The sequence below is a fragment of the Charadrius vociferus genome, unplaced genomic scaffold, assembly GCF_000708025.1.
Source record: "Charadrius vociferus isolate BGI_N301 unplaced genomic scaffold, ASM70802v2 scaffold49, whole genome shotgun sequence".
NCBI lineage: Eukaryota > Metazoa > Chordata > Aves > Charadriiformes > Charadriidae > Charadrius > Charadrius vociferus.
The window spans coordinates 4,723,250-4,743,174 of record NW_009661375.1 but is presented as its reverse complement, the minus strand read 5'-3'; the positions used below and the strand labels follow the sequence as shown (position 1 = coordinate 4,743,174).

At 50.9% G+C, this 19,925-nt stretch overlaps 1 protein-coding gene across 2 annotated transcripts in view; it reads right to left on the bottom strand.

Annotated features, from left to right (window-relative positions):
- The window catches only part of SAMD4A (sterile alpha motif domain containing 4A), a 110,515-nt gene that overhangs the window by 32,903 nt on the left and 57,687 nt on the right, over nt 1–19,925 (bottom strand). For both annotated transcript variants that reach the window (XM_009893903.1, XM_009893904.1), the window contains exon 2: nt 8,923–9,441. In XM_009893903.1, the coding sequence (XP_009892205.1) occupies nt 8,923–9,441 (519 nt within the window). The remainder of the gene's footprint in view (nt 1–8,922; nt 9,442–19,925) is intronic.

Sequence of the window (19,925 nt, the reverse complement as noted above, 5' to 3'; positions counted from 1 at the left end):
CTTTCCCTTTGGGACAGCAGGAGGACCCCTCTGCCTTTCGGTGACATCTCCACCTCCGAGCATCACGGCAGGACCACAAGATCCAGCCCACCGCCCGTGCAAAAACCCACTCGCTGCAGCCCGCTCATGGGAAACGCGTTGGTCTCCCCACCTACCCCCACAGCCTGGCAGGCAGATATCCATCACTCGCTCGACACCCAGCCGACAGCAGGAGCGGCGCACAGCCCAAAAGCGCTGCCAGCTGTAGGCTGCACATATGCCCTCCGTCATCACTTGCTTCCACGCAAGAGCAGAGCGGGCATGGAGGGGAGGAGGACCTCATCCCCATGTCTGTGCTGTCTGACGCCCGGCATAACATCAGCTCTGCTTTGCTAACCTCATCCCTCCAAAGCCAACCGCTGCTGGGAGAAATTTCTTCTGCCCCGAAGGCTGCGTGGCTGTGCAGCCCCTACGAGCAATGCTAGCTGTGAACAGCAAGTCCCAGCTGAACAGGAACTGAAGAGCCACCCTTCCAAACATTAGCCTAGGGACAATGTCCAAAGCCAAGCATGCAGCAAGGGTCTGTGGGTTACTCCGTACCACCACGTGAATCCCCTCTTCTTTTCCCTTCCAGTGCACAGCATGATGTTTGGGAAGATGACAGGATTAACTTTGATGTCAGTCTAAGACCCCCACAGAGATGCACTGCAGGTGGGACCTCAGCACCATGTTGCCCTTTGTTGGCCATCCCCCTTTTTGGCCAAAGACACAGAGAAAAGAGAGACCCTCCAGGAGCAAAGAGATGAAGGGAACATGCCAAAACAGGCTCAAAGGAGGAAGAGAAAGCACTGAGGCAGCTAAACTGAAGTCTCAAGGTAGAACAGGTTCTGACTGTTGCTAAAGTACAGGAGTCCACCAAGACACTTCAATACACTAGGTTTGGAAACCCTGAACACAGCAACACATACGCTGAAAGGTGACAGACCAGAAGATAGGGCCAGACCAATTTCCTGCCTGAAGTGTCTTCAAGCATGCTCACCTTGAGCCCTTGGCAAGCAAACACATAGCAGAGATCACAGAATCATAGAAACATTTAGGTTGGAAAAGACCTTTAAGATCACTGAGTCCAACCGTAAACCTAACACCGCCCAGTCCACCACTAAACCATATCCCTAAACACCATGTTTACACATCTTTTAAATACCTCCAGGGATGGTGACTCAACCACTTCCCTGGGAAGCCCGTTCCAATGCTTGATAATCCTTTTGGTGAAGAAATTTTTCCTAATATCCAAACTAAACCCTCCCTGGCACAACTTGAGGCCACTTCCTCTCGTCCTATCACCTGATACTTGGCCTGTATGATGGGGCTGCCCCGACCTCTTCCATTTAGACAAACCCATTTTCCCAGTCCATATCTTGCTGCTGCACGCCCGGATTCCACAGACCCGGGGGGGAGCAGCCTCCCTCCCTGCACCCAATGACCACCTTGGTGGCTGCAGTGGTCCAAGGGTGGGATGGCTCACCTGGCCGCCCTGCTTGGACAGCAAGTCTGGGCAGCGTGGGAGCTGGATGATGGCGGGATGAGCACACACACATAGCCGGCGCATCAACTCAAAACATCCTGGCCAGCAGACCAGCTCATGGAGAATGGGTAGAGCTTGCTCTGTTTTGATTTTGGATGCCTCCCTGCTAACCAGAGGGTGAGGGACGTGGCAAACAGAGCGGCCTTAACAGCAGGAAGGGACGTTGCCTATAAAACACAGCTCTGCAGTGACCGCTTAAGAGCAGTAGCAGATTCCTCCCAGCACTGCTGACACTCCAAAAGGCCATCGCTCTTGACTTCCACTGCCGCTACCATCTTCAGTGTTTGATGGCTTCCAGGCTGAGGGCAGGTGACCGTTCATCTCCTTGCTTGCTGAGTGATGGTCTGCAGAGCTGTGGACCATATCTCCCGGGGACTAAGTGCTCTGAATTTATAGAGGGGCCAGGAAATCTGTATCTGCTGTTCAGAGGTGGAGTAGAAGATGCTGTCTCCACTCCCAGTCCCATTTGCTGTTGTATTTGTGCATATTCTGCACGGATTCGAGAAAACAGCTCTGCTCTCACGTTATCTTTTTGTACAATGTTTCTGGTTTTTAGCTACAGAATAAGCAAGATATGGTAGCAACGCGATCCTGGCAAAGAGGGTGACTCCTAGAAATGTTCTCCGACAGTTACGTGCAACACTAGAGGGCATGAGCAAGACAACAGATGCCCCCGTCTACCACCGCTGAAAAGCTCAGATGTAATAGAGGCCAACGAGCTTTTCTCAGTCCATCAGTAAAAGATTAAAAAAGCAAACATTAGAGGCGTCCCCACCTGGCAGGGTGAGTGCCAGGGTGTCAAGCCTCAGTACACAGCACGGCCAACTGAGGAACAAGTCTCCGAAGGCAATTCCCGAGTACAAAACTAATCCCCGCCGCTCCCAGCAAGAACAGCGCATTTGTTTGCTTCACTATTGTAACCTTATTAAGACTTTTGCACTCTTTTATTTTTGAGGAAGCAAAACAGCATGTTTTGCTAATTTTGCATGGGAGGAAACGTGTGTAAGTCAAATATATGCTGAGGATACACAATCACCTTCAGGTGTCGTTGCAAATCTACACAGAGGAGAGGTTGTACTCACAAGTTGCCCATCAACCCAGCACAAACCTGGGTGGTCCTGCAGGTTAAAACATGCAGTTATCCCGTTATCAAGCTCAGTTTGGATACTGGGTACAACAACTGCGTTGTCTCCGGTGGTAGGCAGTGCGCTGTTGCACAACAGTGTAAGGGAGGAAGAGTCAGGAAACTCACACTCTGTCCACGACAAGTGCTTTCTTGGTGTCATTTCTTCCACCTCAATTCCCCGATGACCTGGGGAAGAGCTCCACCATCTTGTTCATCTGCTCTCTCATGAGGGAGTCCGTAACTGGGGCAAATGTACGCAAAATTCAGCCAGCCATGTCATGCACACGCATGCCGACGTACAGCTTAGTTGCTGCAGATCTGCCTGTAGGGCAGCAGTTGGGATTGTGTCTCTTCTAAGAAAGAGCAACACGAGAAGAAAGCCCTTCCCAGGACGGCAGGGTCTCCACAAGCTGGCACTGGGCTTGCCCCAGAGCCAGCAGCCCCTGGTGGGATCTTCATATAAGAGTCATGGGGACGGTTCTGCCTCCTGCAGGGTGCCCTGCTGCCACCAGTATCTCTACGTTTCCTGTGGTACGGGGAGTCTGACCACCAGTACGACTTACTGGTGCCACCTGAGCATCACCGAAAGGTCAGCATTGCTTGAGAGATGGCAGGGGCAAGGGGAGAGCCATGAATCCGGACCGGTGTGCATGGAAGGAAGTACACTGATTTATTCCTTCTCTTCAGCTTCAGGACAAGATAAGAGGTTTTTCTTTTTCAGGACAAGAAAGTTATATAGGTGAGTATTTCTCCTGCATTGCACTGCTCCCTCGCCTTCTCTCTCTCCTTGTAGGCAAATGACTTCAGTTTTCTGGCAGTGACTCCCATGGGAAGGGTGTAGCAGGTCTGAGCACCCGGCACCTTTCCCATTTCTTCAGAAGCGGAAGGGTGGCTGCAGACTGGCAAACAGCTTTGCTTTTGAGAGGACCTCTCTGTTCACTGGCAGGGGAACCCAGGCAGCACAGCAACGCTGAAATCCTAAAGAGTTTGCAACATCTCTCCTATATGGACGCAGCCCCAATATCCAGGATTTCTGCTCTGCAAGATCTCTAACCGTATCTATCCACCACTGACCTGTGATGCACACCATCACCTTGTCCCCTGGTGCCTCCCACACCATGCCTCCAGGCATTGGTGCCACTCCAAGAGACCCAGGATGCACACACCACGGACACATTGGGTGCTCACCCAAGGACAAGACTGTGGGGCACCACCAGCCACGCACTCAGATACCACCATTACCTCGTCCTCTTTTTGGAAGGACAGACAGGAGATGGACTCCTAGGCACACAAGGCTCCAGCAAGACCAAGCACTGCCTACATTCTCCAGAGCCATCCCACAGTAGGGAACCCGACATGCCATTGCTTTATGGCAGCACTACAGCCCATACAGAGGCGGGCAGAGCTCCTGTCCTCCAGGCAGGATGACAACTGGAGACATTCACCCTGGCTGAAGTGCTGCCTGCACTTGGCACTGAGCCACCTCTTCTTCTGGGCAGGTACTGGCATAAGGAGGTCCTCGCTCCTCTGCCATAAAGAGCCTGCTCTTAATTCAAATGTTTGGGGCAAATTACTGTTGCCCCTACAGTAAAACCAAGACCTTCTGTCCCTGTGCAGAGGCAGGAGGTTGGCTTGCCCCTGGGAACCTGCTCTCCACGGAGAGCCCTGGCACAACACCAGAGGTGAGAACATAGCAAAATCTCACCACGCATTGATAAAAGAAGTAATGCTGTTATCCCCGTATATACTGGTTATATAGTGGGAGCAGAGGACCGAGACACTTGTCCAGCAGATGCATGTTAGAGCCAGGAACGGAATCCTCACCTCTAGCTGTGGTTCACCAGGCTCACTATTGCCAACTGGAATTGCAATCGCCCCCTACAAACCTTGTGCTTTCCTTTTTTCCTGCTTGTAGGTCCAATTCAGACCAGTGTACCTGCACCCCACCTTCCCAGCGCTGGACAAGCGTATTTAATAGCAGACCCTCCTTCTCCTCTGCACATATTCCCTTCTCAGCAGGCGGAAAACACGGGGTTAAGCTACGCTGTACTTCCATTTGACAACCAAAACCCGGCATGCCATCAGACAGTACTCAGGGGGAACCAATTACACAGTGGAAAGGAAGGAGCCAGACCCCCATCCAAGGAGCTCTTGGTCTGCAGCTTTGAAAGCCATCTGCTTTTTTCTGTCCTTTCAGAGTTTCCAGGCCCTGTCTCCACTGCAAAGGCATTGTGCAACCCGGGCATTTTGCAACCGCGGCCTGACTCGGCCACAAAGCTCTGGGCTCTGAGCTTCACCCTGTCCCACCACGCCTGGCGCAGCTCTGGCCCCCTGCCCACCTGCGCTCCCGAGCGCCGAGGCTTCCTTTACTCCCAGCACACTAAAGTTTGGTTCAAAGTCGCAGGTCAAGCTCTGCGGGATGGGCTGAGAAACCAGTTACGGTGACGCAGAGGATGGGAAGGAATACATGAACTTCCACCACTTCGGGTGAGTCCATGCCCTCAGATTGCTCCAGACTCAAACCCATCACTTACGACACTGGTCCCGCTCCTGGATCACCATCACTGGTGTAAATACAGAGTGACTCCTTCAGAGGACTCCAGATTTGCCCTGCAAAGGCTGGAGAACTCCAGCAACATCTCCTCAAACCTTGGCTACCACCACCCAGCACCATTAAGACAGAGATGGAGATGAACCAAGCCTGAACCAAGTCTCAACGCCTGCGTATAGGTCGAGTCAAAGATGAGGACAGCACAGAGCAAATTGTCACGTGAGCTTCACCTATCCATATTTAAACTGTACGCCGTAATATCGTTACACCTAATTATGCCACAATACCAGATGAAAGTACCTCAGGCAAGATCACCACGTTACTCCTCCAGGAAAGACTTTGCCCCATTTTGGTGTCAGGAACAGGCAATGCCTTTGCAGGGATGGGTTGGGGAAGGCTGTGCCCTGCAGGGCGCTGCAGGATTAAGCCCCTGCCCAGACAAACACCTCCAAGTAAGACAGAGAATTTAAAAATAATAACGCTAAACCCTAAACAAACAGTAACAGTTTGAGAGCTTTGCTTTGGAATAAAAGATTAATGGACATATTGATTGACTCAAGGGGCTGGGACAAAGGCTGACAGCCGTGTTTATTTTTTAGCATCTGTCTGTGGACTTACTGTGTTTGTGTCCGAGCAAATATTGCGTTAAGGAAGCTTATGAACTAACCCATCAAGCGTGGCTGGGTTGTCTCCAGCTCAGCCCGCGGGTTGTCTGAACATGCTGCCACCAAAATACGTTAGCAGGAGTTGCAACAGCTTAACATTTACAACTAGACTGGGCTGAAGATGCTTTCAGATGCCTCTGCAAAGCTCCTCAGCCTTAGAAACGTGAGTCGACCCCGCTGTGATGCTCGGGGAAAAGGTTCCCTGAATATGGACTCTATAAACCTTGCAGCTCCGAGCAAGATGATGCGAGTGAGCTGCCCCGGCACCATGAAGAGCAGCTACTGCTCCATGCCGGGAAGGACCAGACCTGGCAAGGGCTGCAACGGCAGGACTTACGGCAGGGGATGCCGCAGCCAAGCAGGCGGCAGATATGGAGAAGGGACACGCTTTTCCAGCAAAAGACCAGGGTGAAGTGTAGGGCTGCTGGCAGACCCACAACTGCTCCTGTCCCAGTGCTGTTCTGCTGCGCACACCTAATTCTGGAGAATTTAGGAAAAAACCTCAGTAGTGCGGCAGCCGGGGCACTGCTGAGTAATTTGGTTGTTGCCTTCGTTTTGGCACCTTGTGCTAATACCTGGGGACCCTGTGGGGCAAGAGGTGGGTCGCTCCTTCTGCTAAGACACAGGTGCACGCAAAAAGGCTCAAAGAAGCACAAAGGGGTTTTTGAAAAGTGTCCTTTAAGACCCAGAGCTTCTTGTGGAGCTCCAGCCACCGTCAATGATTAACCTGCTGCACCCATCAGACCTCTGCGCTTCCAGCTCTTGACGTGAGGAAGCAGATCCCTTCTGAAGCCACCTCTTCCCACTGCCTCCCCGGCGTGCAAAGCCTCTGAACTGCCAGGCTTGCAAAAACCACAAGGAGGGACCCAAAAAAAAAAAAAATCCCTGGAGAGGTTTAAAAGAGCAATTGCAAATACATTCATGACTCTTCTCACTCTGCCTCCTTGTTAAGCCTTTCCCATGCAGCTTGGTCACCCTGACACAGCTCTCCTCCGCAGCGCAGGGACCTGGCTCTCAGAGAAGCTGAACCTCACACAATCCCACGTCAGCAGGAGCCGAGGCTTCAGAGACAGGGGACAGGATGGGCATGAAGTTCAGAGTCGGTGGAGAAGTACCCTGGGCTGCATCAAAAGAAACGTGGGCAGCAGGTCAAGGGAGGGGATTCTGTCCCTCTACTCTGCTCGGGTGAGATCCCACCTGGAGTCCTGCATTCAGCTCTGGGGCCCCCAGTATAAGAAGGACATGGACCTGTTGGAGCGGGGCCAGAGGAGGCCACAAATATGATCCAAGGGTTGGAGCACCTATCCTGAGGACTGACTGAAAGAGTTGGGGTTGTTCAGACTGGAGAAGAGAAGGCTCTGGGGAGACTTTAGAGCCCCTTCCAGTGCCTAAAGTGGGCCTACAGGAAAGACGTGGGACAAACTTTTTAGCTGGGCCTGTTGCAATAGGACAAGGAGTAACGGTTTTAAACTAAGAGAGGGCAGATTTAGACTAGATATAAGGAAGAAATTTTTTACGCTGAGGGTGGTGAGCCCCTGGCCCAGGTTGCCCAGAGAGGTGGGAGATGCCCCATCCCTGGAAACATTCCAGGTCAGGCTGGACAGGGCTCTGAGCAACCTGATCTAGTAGAAGATGTCCCTGCTCATGGCAGGGGGTTGGACTAGACGGCCTTTAAAGGTCCCTTCCAACCCAAACCATTCTTTGATTCTGCGATTCTAAGCTGAGACCCTTCTGCTAAATCCCCGCGTGACAGAGCAGGCGGTGCTGCCTGCAAGGATGGGCGCTGGAGAGGCAGGGACAGGGGTGCTACAGCAATAAACCCAGCGCCGCGTTTCATATCGTTGTCAATTTGAAACACCACCTAAAAAAAGCACTTATTACAGGAGAGGGAAAAACCCAGAAGCCTTAAGTGACCACTTTAAAGCTTTCAGCTATTTAATTGTGGCTTTCCACACGCTGATAGAGAAGCCAGCGCCCTCACCGCAAGAAGCCTCTCCACCCTGAAGCACTCTCTGCATCCCTTATATCTAGGGAGACGCCAAGCATCTCAGAGAGAGACCTTCTGAATGCTCCAAAGTGAAGGAAGACGTCCGGCCTTGCAGGTGAGATGGCGGCAGTCACCCAAGGTGACAGCAAGGCAGGCGTGACAGCCCTCCACAGAGGGAGTGGGTGGGCAGAGGAGGTCCTGAACCCCACTGAGAAGATGCTTTGTTCCTCCTCTCCCAAGGATGGATCGCAGGCATCAACACCTGCTTTAAAAAACAGTTATAGCTGCACTACACCTCCACGCAAAACCAGTGATAAATCTCCAGCCACAGTGCTCTGCAGCGTCTCTGAGGGTCCAAGCCTTGGGCTGGGCTCTGCACCATCCACTGCTCCCATTAAAGCCTGGCAGGGCCACCACGGGGGAAGAGCTACCCAACTCTCCTGGAAAACACTGAGGACTGTGCATCTAACCCCCCTGATCATCACCAGCTTCACACCTCTATGCAGTGGAGATGCACCTGAAGATGGTGGATCTCAGCCCTCCTTCCAAAAACGCTGCCTGCGCTTTGGGGCCCCAATCCCATTTCCTCCCAGTAAGTCCCCAGGTCACTTTTGGACTTGCCTCAAGTCCCCCAGCTCTGTTTTGGACATGAAGCATCAGCTCCTCGCTTGCTTTAGAAACTTTTGAAACACAAACTGCAAATCTAGATGGAGCTACATGAAATAAAAGGCGCTCCCCTCCACAACGCACATTTTTTGCTCTTACAGCTTGGCTGTTTTTCCTTCCTCTCCTGCTGTCAGGTCTTTAAAATCCCACAGGACTAGAGAAAAAATTAAAAAAAAGGCAGGGAGGAAATAAAAAAAAGCAGGTAGGGGAAAGAAGAAAAAAAAAAAGAGTTTTCTATGGCCCAGATGAACCTAGCCCTTGTGCTAACCATGGCAAAGCAACATTTTCTAGCGGAATGGGGGGGACCGTGCTGTGAAGGGTGGCCACGAGTGGCTGTCCCCAGCGCTTCCCGTGGGTACTTACTGGTGCTTGTGCTAGTGCCAATGGTGTTGATGGTTGTGGGGACGGAGGAGGAGGAGTAGAGGGGCAGATGGCCGTTCTCGCACGCCAGGTTTTTGTCCTGCCAGCTGGAAGCGCTGACGCTTATGCCCGAGTCTCGAGAGTTTTGCCATCCGTTGAGTTTGTCGTCGGAGTTTTGTCTTTGGTGATAGTAGTGCGTCTGCCCGTAGTCCACCGAATCCGACCGACCTCTGCTCTGGCTGCCGAAGCCACCTGACGTGCGGTCCTCCAGGTGGTTGAGCCACATGGCCAGGGCGCTCCTGTCCTCCAAGGAGGTGGCAGGGTGTATCAAGGCGTAGGACAGCAGCTGCCTGCTCTCCTCGATGTGTTGGTTGTGTTCGATCGAGTGGGCCAGGATTTTAGGCAAGAGTTTCATATATTCGACTTTTGCCTCGATGTTTCCGGGCTTCAGTAAAGGCAGGTGGGTTAACAAGAGGGAAATCACTTTATCCTTGGATTCCTGTTGCCATTGGTTAATGATTCCTGTTGAAGGAATAGGAAAAAAAAAAAAAAAAAGAAAGGAAAAAAAAAAAAAAAGAAGAGAATTGAGAAATCAGCAAACAGACCTAATAAAGAAATAAACAGACCCTGGCAGGATAAATACAACACGCCAGAGGAATGCCTGCATGAGTGATACCACTGCATGAGCATCTCCCAGGCAGGGCGGTCACCGCTCTCTGAAAACCCCGGTCAGGGCAAGGTGTGCCGAACTGGACACCAAGAGTTACCAGTTACTCCTGAAAATCACTCAAAAAGATGAATTACACCCACCTCTATGGCCATGTAGCTCCACTGCTTTTGTCCTAATGTTAACCAAAGTCACGATTCAGCTCAAATTTTCTGTATTGTGGCAGATTACACAAAGCACTACACTAAAGCACTTTGTGCATAAACCTAACCTTTTAAAATCACTGGTTGGAAAATGGAAAAAGGTCAAGATTCAAATGAGCTAATACAGGCAAGAGCCACAGAGGGCAAAGGGAAGAAGCATCCCAGCAGGAAAGCGATAACCAAACCACGGCGTTGGTCCATCCACCAGCCCGGCATGGTAAGCTGCCCCAAAGGGATGGAGGGAAGGGCTCAGCTGAAGCAGCCACAGAGCTATTGTTCCTCTGTTAGTTCACGGCAGATAGGAGAAGTTTTAGAAGACCAGGAAAAAAGCAAACATAGGGTTTAGCTTTAAAAATATGCAAAAGGAAAAGCCAGGGAATTACAAACTGGTCGCTTAACTCGAACTCCTGGAAAACTGATGGAACAAATAATGAAACAACCTATTTGTAAGCACTTAGAAGATAACAAGATGATAAGTGACTGCCGACACCGATTTGTCAAGAACAATTTAATTTCCTTCTGCGACAGAGTAACTGGCCTGTGAATAGCTGGAGAAGCAGTCAGAGCTGTATATCTTGATATTCATTAGGTGCTGCCGCACACGGCTTCCTCAGCAGCACACCAGAGAAACACGCTCAGGCGAAACTACTCTAATGTGGGCACACAACTCATCAGAAAACCATATGGAGAGAGTCGTTACTGGTGATTCACCGTCAGACTGGGAGGATGTGCTGAGCACGGAGACTTGTCCCGGCTGTGACACTACCCAGTGTGTCATCGGTGATACGGGTGATGTGATAAATGTATTCAATGCGCAGGTATCACGCTAGGAGAAATGAAAACGGTCCAGAAAACTGGATTAGAAGTCAATCAATGTTGAGACCTGGAGAAAAGTCAGCAAAAAACTGCTGCATTAAGAAGCTGCAAATGTCTGCATGCAGGTGGGAACACACTGCTGTGCAGTACCAGGAGGGGAAGAGCCTGGGGTCAGGAAGCATCACAGGTTGAACGTCAGTCAAAATGCCGCGTTGCACATAAGAACTGCACCAGCTGACCTGTCATCTATCTGTCTGAGAGGTGGAAGACCAACGCGGGCAAGCTGTTCGCTGTGTCTCCCAGGGATTGTAGTAATAGGTTTGAACTGCAGCAAAGGCGAATGAGGTCAGACATGAAGAAACTACGTCCTACAGGGAGGGCTAGCGATGTGCAGGGAGGGACTGCCTACGGAGACTGTGAAATCTCCACCACTGGAGGTTTTTCTGAACAGCTTATACAAATACCAGCCACAGATAGCTCAGGACCTACCTAGACAACCTGACTGACACTTCCCAGCCCCAGGTCAGTCTCTCCCGCAGCATTTACCAAACCCCCCCATGAAGCCTTCAACCTGTAGCAGGTTGTGCCTAAGGGTGCCGCAGCTGAACTGGCTGGTGAAAAAGTACTGTCTTCTGTTTGCTTTCAGCCCGCTGCCCAAAACTTCACCAAGTGAAATTCCCTGAGTTCTCATGTTATTAAAAAACCCCAAAACTTTATGTTCTCCCTCTCTGTCTGCTGTCTCCTGTCTATACTGGAGAGGAAGCTGCTCTAAATCAGTGATTAACCCTAAATCCTTCGCGTATTTTTGAGCTAAGGTAACCAAACCCACACCAGTGAAATGAAGATCTGGTTGTTCATCTGTAGGACCACCCACCAGGTTTGCTCTTGGGAAGACCCACGCTGCCGTCCAGCAGCTAATTCAACCCTTCCACCACCCCACCACCCCGTGACCCAGAAGAACGCTATTATAGTAGGGTCTTTTCCCAGTTAGGGCCAAAACCTGCACGTCAGTTCCTCGACACAACTGCGGTGGTGAGCAGCACTCACCCCTCCAGCTTTGCCTTCCCAGTTTGAAGGCGTGCAATCGTTTTAATAGGAAGCCACTAGATGGCTTGCTGGAAACGCCGATGGCTCTCACTGGAACCTTCTGCAGCGGTATTTACTTCTCTGCAAACCCATCCCTCCTCCAGATCTGCTTCCTGACCTGGTCCCCGGCGTGTCTGAGCCATCTCGTGCCACTGTGCTGAGAGGCACAAGGGACACGGTGTGGCACAGCTTTGGTAAAGAAAGAACCGCTTCATCCTCAGCAGAAGTGAGTTTCAGTACTCACATTGTGTCCTCCCATTCCTTTTTTTTTTGCTACAGAATGGGATTTGGAAAAGCAACAGTCAACCTAAGTGAAGTTGTAAAAAATACAGGCCCGTAGCAGAACGGAAGGTCCACCCCACAGCAGGTATGTGACATACGCTTTCTGATGCAATGCAAAGCAACTTTGGGTCATAATACACCATCCTGAGCCCTTCCAGCTCGCCAACGTTTTTTGCCAAAAGCACAGTGGGACTGAAGCCGCTCATTGGGGGATCCATATGCAACCTCTCCACCCTGAGCTAGGGTCTACACACTGAGTGCAGGGTATTCTGGACAGGAGCAACCTCAAAACACTTTGGAGCAGCCCTGCTGCTTTGCACAGAGCAATTAAACATAGGTACTGGCTGAGAAAGCAAGAGGGAAGCCTTAGAGTTAAAGACCCTTTGCTTTTGGAAGCTCTTAGGTGGGACATTGCACCTAAATCCTCCTGGGGATGGAACCACTGGGATGTCCTTATGGCACCTTCCTTACCCCACCAGGTGGGGAGGACCTGGCACACAGGCAAAGCTGTAGGCAGGGAGAAATACACCCCAAATCCTTCATTTTTCTTCGCAGTGGGTGGGTTCCCATCCCTGCTTTCCCCATCCTCCCTTGCCAGTGGGAATTAGGGATAATGCCTTCTCTGCAAGAACAGCCTATCCAGCTTTGCCTTTGCCTTCCCCTGAAACACGTGGTCTGGGCCACAGAGCCGTCTCATTACTATTTCTCATTGCTATCACTGTTTTTTCTCTAAGTCCAGAGAGTGCAGAAGTCAACGTGAGTCGGGATCATTCATTTGCAAAGGTGACGGAGGCAGATCTGGGCTGCACGGACGACCGTGAACGGCACCAGCTGAGGCTCAACACAAGTCACTGTTCACCACCTCTCCTGCGACCGCCTCCGAGCCCCGACGCGGGGAACACCAGCACCAGGATGCCAGACATGGACACAGCACGATGCCGTTTAGCACCAACTGTGGACAAATTGCTTGGCCAGGTCGCTTGGTTTTGAAACGCTACTGGTTGCCCACAATGCCTACTGCACATGGGGGACACTTTCCAGACCTCTCTCTTGCACCAAGCGAAGCCTGAGCATTTGCCCACCAGAGCATCTCCGTATTTTCCATATGCAGACATAATTCTGCTGCAGGCAAAGCCTTGTGTCGTGCTTAATCTGATTTATCTGTCCCCTCTCCCCCCTGCTTCTTGGCTGGCTGCCTGGGAGGTGAAAACCCATCTTATTTTCTCTCCTCCTCCCGCAGAGGGATTTCACCCCTTCCCTTATCACCCCCACGTTTTTTCATTGCCGTCGGGGCGTTTCGGCAGCTCTTTCAACCCAGCACAGCCAAACCCCAGCCTGGCACCATCCGTAGGGAGAGGCTGCGGGATTTTGCAGCAGCTCAGAAAAACTGAGAAATCAAAAGATGATTTAAAAAAATGCAACGCACTGCTAAAAGAAGTCGGTACCACTTCTACATAGGAATTAAGTAGGAAAACACATGCAGAAAAAGTAGAGCCTGGTGCAAACTGGGTGCAGGGGAGGAGGAGGAGGAGGATGGGGGAGGCAGATGGTCGTGGATGGACTCCTCTTCCTTACCCAGAGCGTGGAGGTCACCACTGGAGAAACACAGGACGGTGCCAGAGCTGCTTCTTGGGAAACCCGCCTCAGATCCCCAAGAGATTTGGGGGGTTGAAATCACAACCCCGAAGAGATGAAGCATTGACCCCAAAGCCGGCGAGGGACCGGGTGCCCTCCCCTGCCCTGGCCCAGGCGGGAGCCGCTCTCCTTCTCAGCCAACAGTAGGATGTGCGCAATTAAACAGAAATGGAAAATAATTAGATCCAAAAGAAGTTTGGTTCTCTCCAAGATGGGGCGGAAGGTCAGGCTTAATCCTATCTGCCAGAAAACAGAGGGATCTGGAGAGGGCGTCACGGGAGGAGGAAAGCTGGAGCTGTCTCTGGGCAGGGGGAGAGGGGCCGGCGACCCCCCCGAAGCCCCTCTCCACCCCTGAACATCTGGGATGTCTCACCCTTTATTGCCAGAACAAGGTCCCCCCAGTTCAGCCGCGGTGAGGATGTGTCCCAGTTTTGGGCTTCCACATCCCAGGGTCCCGGCACACTACCCGCGGTGGTGTACGGGGTCGCAGGCACTAATCACATTACAGCTTCATTAGTTCCCCTGCGTGGTGCTTCAAGGATGCCTGATGCTTTCCACCACAAGGCTTTCGCTGCTCTAAGGGATGGCAAGACTGCGGATATTTGCAGCAGGCAAACTTGAGCCTAAAGAAAGCCCCAAACTTAAAAACTCCACCTTGTTGCTCCGCAACTCCCCAAATTCCCTGTCCTGCCCGTTGCTGTCAGTGCACGGACATCTCCTTTTGGAGATGAGCTAAAATAACAACTGACCATGAGCGCCCAAAGGAGCCATCTCCCACCCCAGCCCTGTGACCCCGTACCGGGAAGGGTTGGGATCTGCCGGTGGTCCCGAAGCAGAAAATTCCAATTTTCATTACGGGACTATTTTTCTTGGGTGAGAAGCTAAATGAAGGTGGGGTGTGAAACTAGTTCCTAACATAGGATTACTTAACCAATACGATTTTGCTGCCAGACAGTGCAGCTGATGCATGTGCAGAGTCCCTGCGTACAAATATGGCACCAAATATAGCCGGGTCCTGCTTCCAAGGCTGAAACCTGTGCTGCACTATGAATAGGACCAATGCTATCCCCGAAACCGGGACTTTCTGGCTTGAGAAAGAGGTGACATCTCTCAATTTAATAAGCGCTCATTGGATTTCTCTGCCACAAATCTGCTTAATCACGTCTAGATCCCTGCAAACCGTTAATTGCCTTCACGTCCAGTGGCGATGGATCCACCTCTAACAGAATCACAGAATCACAGAATTTTCAGAGTTGGAAGGGACCGCTAGAGATCATCTAGTCCCACTCCCCTGCTAAAGCAGGATTGCCCAGAGCACATCACTCAGGACTGCATCCAGGTGGGTTTTGAACATCTCCAGAGAAGGGGACTCCACCCCCTCCCTGGGCAGCCCGTGCCACTGCTCTGTCACCCCAACTGTAAAGAAGTTTTTTTTTTCAACGCTGCACTGTGTTGAAAGACCTTCTTGCTTTTACTTTGAACCTGCCTCCTCATAGATGGCTGCGTTATTTCAACCACCAGCGAGGCACGTGGAGCTCCTGAAGCGGTTAATTATAGACCTGGAACAGCCGCAATTGTCGAAGGTAAAGCCAGCCTGGATGGACAAAGTCAGAGATACACACAGTCTCTGGGGACACCTGCAAAAACCAACGCAGGCAGCACACTGGTGCCTGAATTTAGAAACCTTCAGTACCTAACTGCTTTTTTTTATTTATTTTATTTTTGATGTTTTTTTTTTTTGCAAACAGACCTCTGGTCTCCACCTCAAACACACCGATGCTGCCTGCAAGGATGGCTGAGGGCAGCTTGAACCGGTACGTGAACGCGTGTGTCTCACCAGGTGAGATGTCTCCAAGGAACAATGGCAACACATGGTACCTCTCAAGTGCTTAAAAAAACCCCAACAAAACAACCAACCTCAACAAAGATAAACCTTTTCATTTTGAAAGCAGAAATTGGGTTATCCTCCTGTTGTCATGTACAACTTATCACATATCACAAGTGAGGTAGACAAATATGTTGACCAGGGCTTTGATGAAGTGGGCAAGATGAATGACGTGTACTTTATGAGCTAGACAACAGCTTATCATGAGTAACAAGGACAACAATTAAAGACTGGAAGTGCTTTAAAAACTGCCCAAGGATTTTCTGAGTGACAAAGAGTATGTTCAAATAGCAGGGTTGGTATCAGCATTCCTCAATGGTAAGTCAGTGCATTTAAGGGCTCCAGCTGTCAGTAAACTGCTCTGAAATTACTGTTTTATTATACCCTTGTTTTCAGTTTAACAACATTTTCCATAAAAAGTCCTCAAAAGCCCATTCAGATAATTTGTCCAAGCCAGAAATGACTACAAGTCAGATGTGCGCATCTGAAGGGCACCCACCAAGTGGAGCACCTGCACAGCAGGGCTGAATGGACTGGCACTCTCAGGTGTCCTTGGGGAGAAAAAACAGAGTTTGTACAAAAAATTTAGGCTGGGATCCCTGATCTTGCAAAGTGACATGCTGCAGCATTAGAGACCGGAGGGAAGAACTGGGTGCTCCTGACCAGCAACCAAGTCCTCCTAGGGATGGGCAACACCAAGGTTTTCACATCTTGGATAGCCAACAGCGAAGCAGAAATCCAATCCACGCTTAGGCAGCTTGCAAGTGCTTCAAGTAAGCCTGAAATTGGCTGCTCCGGTGCAAGCAATGGCTATTTCTGGGTTTGCAGGAAGGTTTTGCAGAAGGCCTTCCTCAGCAGCTCCCAAAAGAGGTTCCCATTGTTCACCGTTTCCTGGATTACCGATGCGGCACCAGCTCTGGGTGATGGGCAGAGCTATGTGGAGGCACCCACTTTTTAGCCAGAGGCAGAAAAATCAGCGCCCAGACTCCTCCTGCTGCATAGAGACCCAGCAGCACACCACTACCCACCACCTCCTCCATACATGCATGCAAGACGCTGCGCTTCTATCAAAATCACCAAAATCTGCAGTAACCGAAGTGAGTGCTGCTATCTAACACCCATTACAGCTGCATGAGTGTCTTCATCATTTCAGGGCAAAGGGGAATCAAAAAATCTGACCGTGCATATGAACACAGCCCAACAACCTCTGTTTGGCCAAAACGTCATCTCCCAGTGAATGGCCACCAAGAGACCAACCCCAACCCTACGTCTACTGACTATTTGTTCCACCGTGTCCCAAACACTTCAGTTTGTCTTCATTTCCAGTTGAATGTATCTGGTTTAAGCTCGAATTTATCTGGCTTCAGGATAAATTCTGGTCTGAATTAAAAAGCTCCCCGATGCCCTGTGTTTTCTCAAGTGAAGGTACTTGGGACTCTGTACTCAAGTCACCTTCCAGTCTTCTTTCTGGTAAGCTTAGCAGAAGTTAAGTGTCCTGTTTCTAACAGGTCATGGCTGTACGTTCATTAATCCTGAGCCCACAGTAACACTTCTGCTGGCTCTATGACTTCCAGCAGCTGTGTGAATCAGGTCTTATTTGGCTTCGTGGAAAGCATGAGTGGAGAGACCCTACCCCACCTCACACAGGGTGGTTTGCAGCAAACTTAAAGCCGAAAAGCAAAAAATGAAGATATTTCAACCACAAGTCTGAATTTACACCGAGTGTATCGACCAAGGGCAGGTTGTTGCCAGTCCCAGACTTTCTGCAACTGGATTTACTGGTTTGTGAGATGGTCCAGCTTCCCACCACCCATCACACAAATCTCCTCTCTGACACTGCTGCGGACGCGAAACTCTGCCCTGGCTCTCGCCGCAGCAGCTCGACTGAAGGTGAACCGCAGCGTGTTTCCAGATGAAGGGATTTCAATTATTATTTGCAGTAATTAGCACCTGCACGCCGACCCATTCACAATACTTTGTTTGGGTGAATTTACACCATTCTCTCCCTAAATCAGCCTCACTCAAAAGACCAACATTAAAGAAAACAAAGTGAGAACCCTGTTGGAAACCCTCTCTGTACCCCATCCAGAGCACATCAATACCCTCGCTGCTAAACCTGGCAGCCTTCTCCCTCCACCAGAGGCCAAATAATAAGAATTTCAGCATGTGCCTTTTCGTTATTGCAACCGACGCTAATTAAAAGAAAAAAAAACTCGACGATAAAGGTTATTGCAGACCTGCCAATTGCACAAGACGAAGATGCAAGCTGACTCTGAATCGCTACTGAACCTGAATCCTGCTCCTCGTCTCACCCAAATCGATGCAAAACCACGGCTAACATAGCCAAGAAGACACCGGTGATGCCTTTAAACACGTCTACGGGCCGGGAGGCTGCAGCGCGGTGTGTAAACCTCATCAGCCTCCCCCTGCTACGTTCAAATGGGTTTGAATTTATGCCTGCGCCAGAGCTGACCTCAGCGTAGAGCGGGAGGACCTAATCCTATACGTCTGAAGGCAACGGGAGCCGTGCCAAACAGCATCAGCGCCTGCTGGATCCGGCACCCGTGGTTTGCTGGCACCTCCCGCGTCTCCGTGCCGCAGCAGCCGGGAGAGGCCAGCTCTGCATCCCAGAGACTGCTTCTTCCCAGGTCCCTGAAACCGCTTGTCCTGGTGGATAATGGCAGGATTTGACAGGAAAAACCAAGAAAAACTCTCAGCTGGTGTTTTGCTTTCGCTCCTTTCCATGCAGGTCTAACAGCCCAACTTGGGGAGAAATTTGGGGAGTAGTGGCTGAGCTCTTTCCTTGTAACAAGCCTTGGCCAGGCGCAGGGAAAAGCCAGAAGGTCTGCAAACAAGCCCTGGACACCAGGAGGGCTTGGGCCTGTTATTCATGGCAACTGGGGCTCTGTGCTTTCCCTCCCCGAAGCACCCACCCCGACAGCCATGAACCTCTGGGTCCAAGGTGGCTGCACAGCTCAGTGCCTTCCCAGCATCTTTGGTCTACAAAGAGATAGAACAAGGCAATCGCTCCATTCCCCCTTTCCCTAGCTGGTTGGCTTCTGCACAGATTTAAGTGCAGATGACCTCTTTGAAGGACAGAAGGACCTTTTGATCATCAGCACCCATAAGGACAGGACAGACAGACAGCAATCTGAGCCTTATATCGCACAAGGCATGTACACAACCTCCCTTCTCCACCACCCACAACCCACCTTGCACCCCGGCTCGGCGACAGTGCCAAGGAGCACCGGCGCTTGATGGAAAATTTGCCGGTGATGCACTGCAACCTATTGGTTCACATGGTGCTGGCTCTCCTCCGTGTTTCCAGCCGCTACATCACATTCTAAGAGGCTAAAAATACATTAAGTACTTTCCTAATGTTTCTTTTCCACCCGAGCGGTTGCTGCAGAGAAGCTTCGTGCAGGAGGGGAGGTGAACAGACCAGTGTGGATGCCGGGATGCCATAAAAATGGAGCAATAGGCACAGCACGTCCTGCAAAAGGAGGTGGCCGGGGACATCCCCGCTGCAGGTGATACTGGTTCTGTGGGAAAACAAAGACAAGCGCTGTGCAGCCATCAAAAGCAAAGTGTTTCTGATTATACTGCAGGATTCCGCACTGACAGGAGCACAGAGGACTTCAGGAAGGAGGATCTTCTCCATCTTCAAAGACCGAGATTAAGAAGCTCCATGTAAATTAACTATGCAATATCGCTTTGACTTGTTAAACGTAACGATGCGAATTTAACCACTGACGACAATTCTGTCCAAAAGGCACAACCCTCTTGCAACCGCCCCCAACATCCCCCTGCGTGGAATGGGCAAGTTCTTCAACATCCATTGCCAGGGCAGCATGGATGGGTTTGCCGACACAGCTGGGCTGCAAGAAGCATGTTGGCCATCGTTGGCCTTTTATATGCTTCATAAAAGGTGTGACCCTGTTGGGCAATGCTCTGAAACAAATCATAGAATCATGGAGTGGTTTGGGTTGGAAGGGACCTTTAAAGGCCATCTAGTCCAACCCCCCTGCCATGAGCAGGGACATCTTCTACTGGATCAGGTTGCTCAGAGCCCCGTCCAACCCGACCTGGAATGTTTCCAGGGATGGGGCATCTCCCACCTCTCTGGGCAACCTGGCCCAGTGTCTCACCACCCTCAGCATAAATTTTTTTTCCTTATTATTTAGTTTAAATCTTCCCTCTTTTAGTTTAAAGCCATCACTCCTTGTCCTATTGCAACAGGCCCTGCTAAAAAGCTTGTCCCCATCTTTCATTATAAGCCCCCTTTAAGTACTGGAAGGCCGCAATAAGGTCTCCCTGCAGCCTTCTCTTCTCCAGGCTGAACAACCCCAACTCTCTCAGCCTGTCGTCACAACAGAGGTCTCCAGCCCTCAGATCAGGCCACCCTTGAAACTAGGCTGATGACGTGGAGATG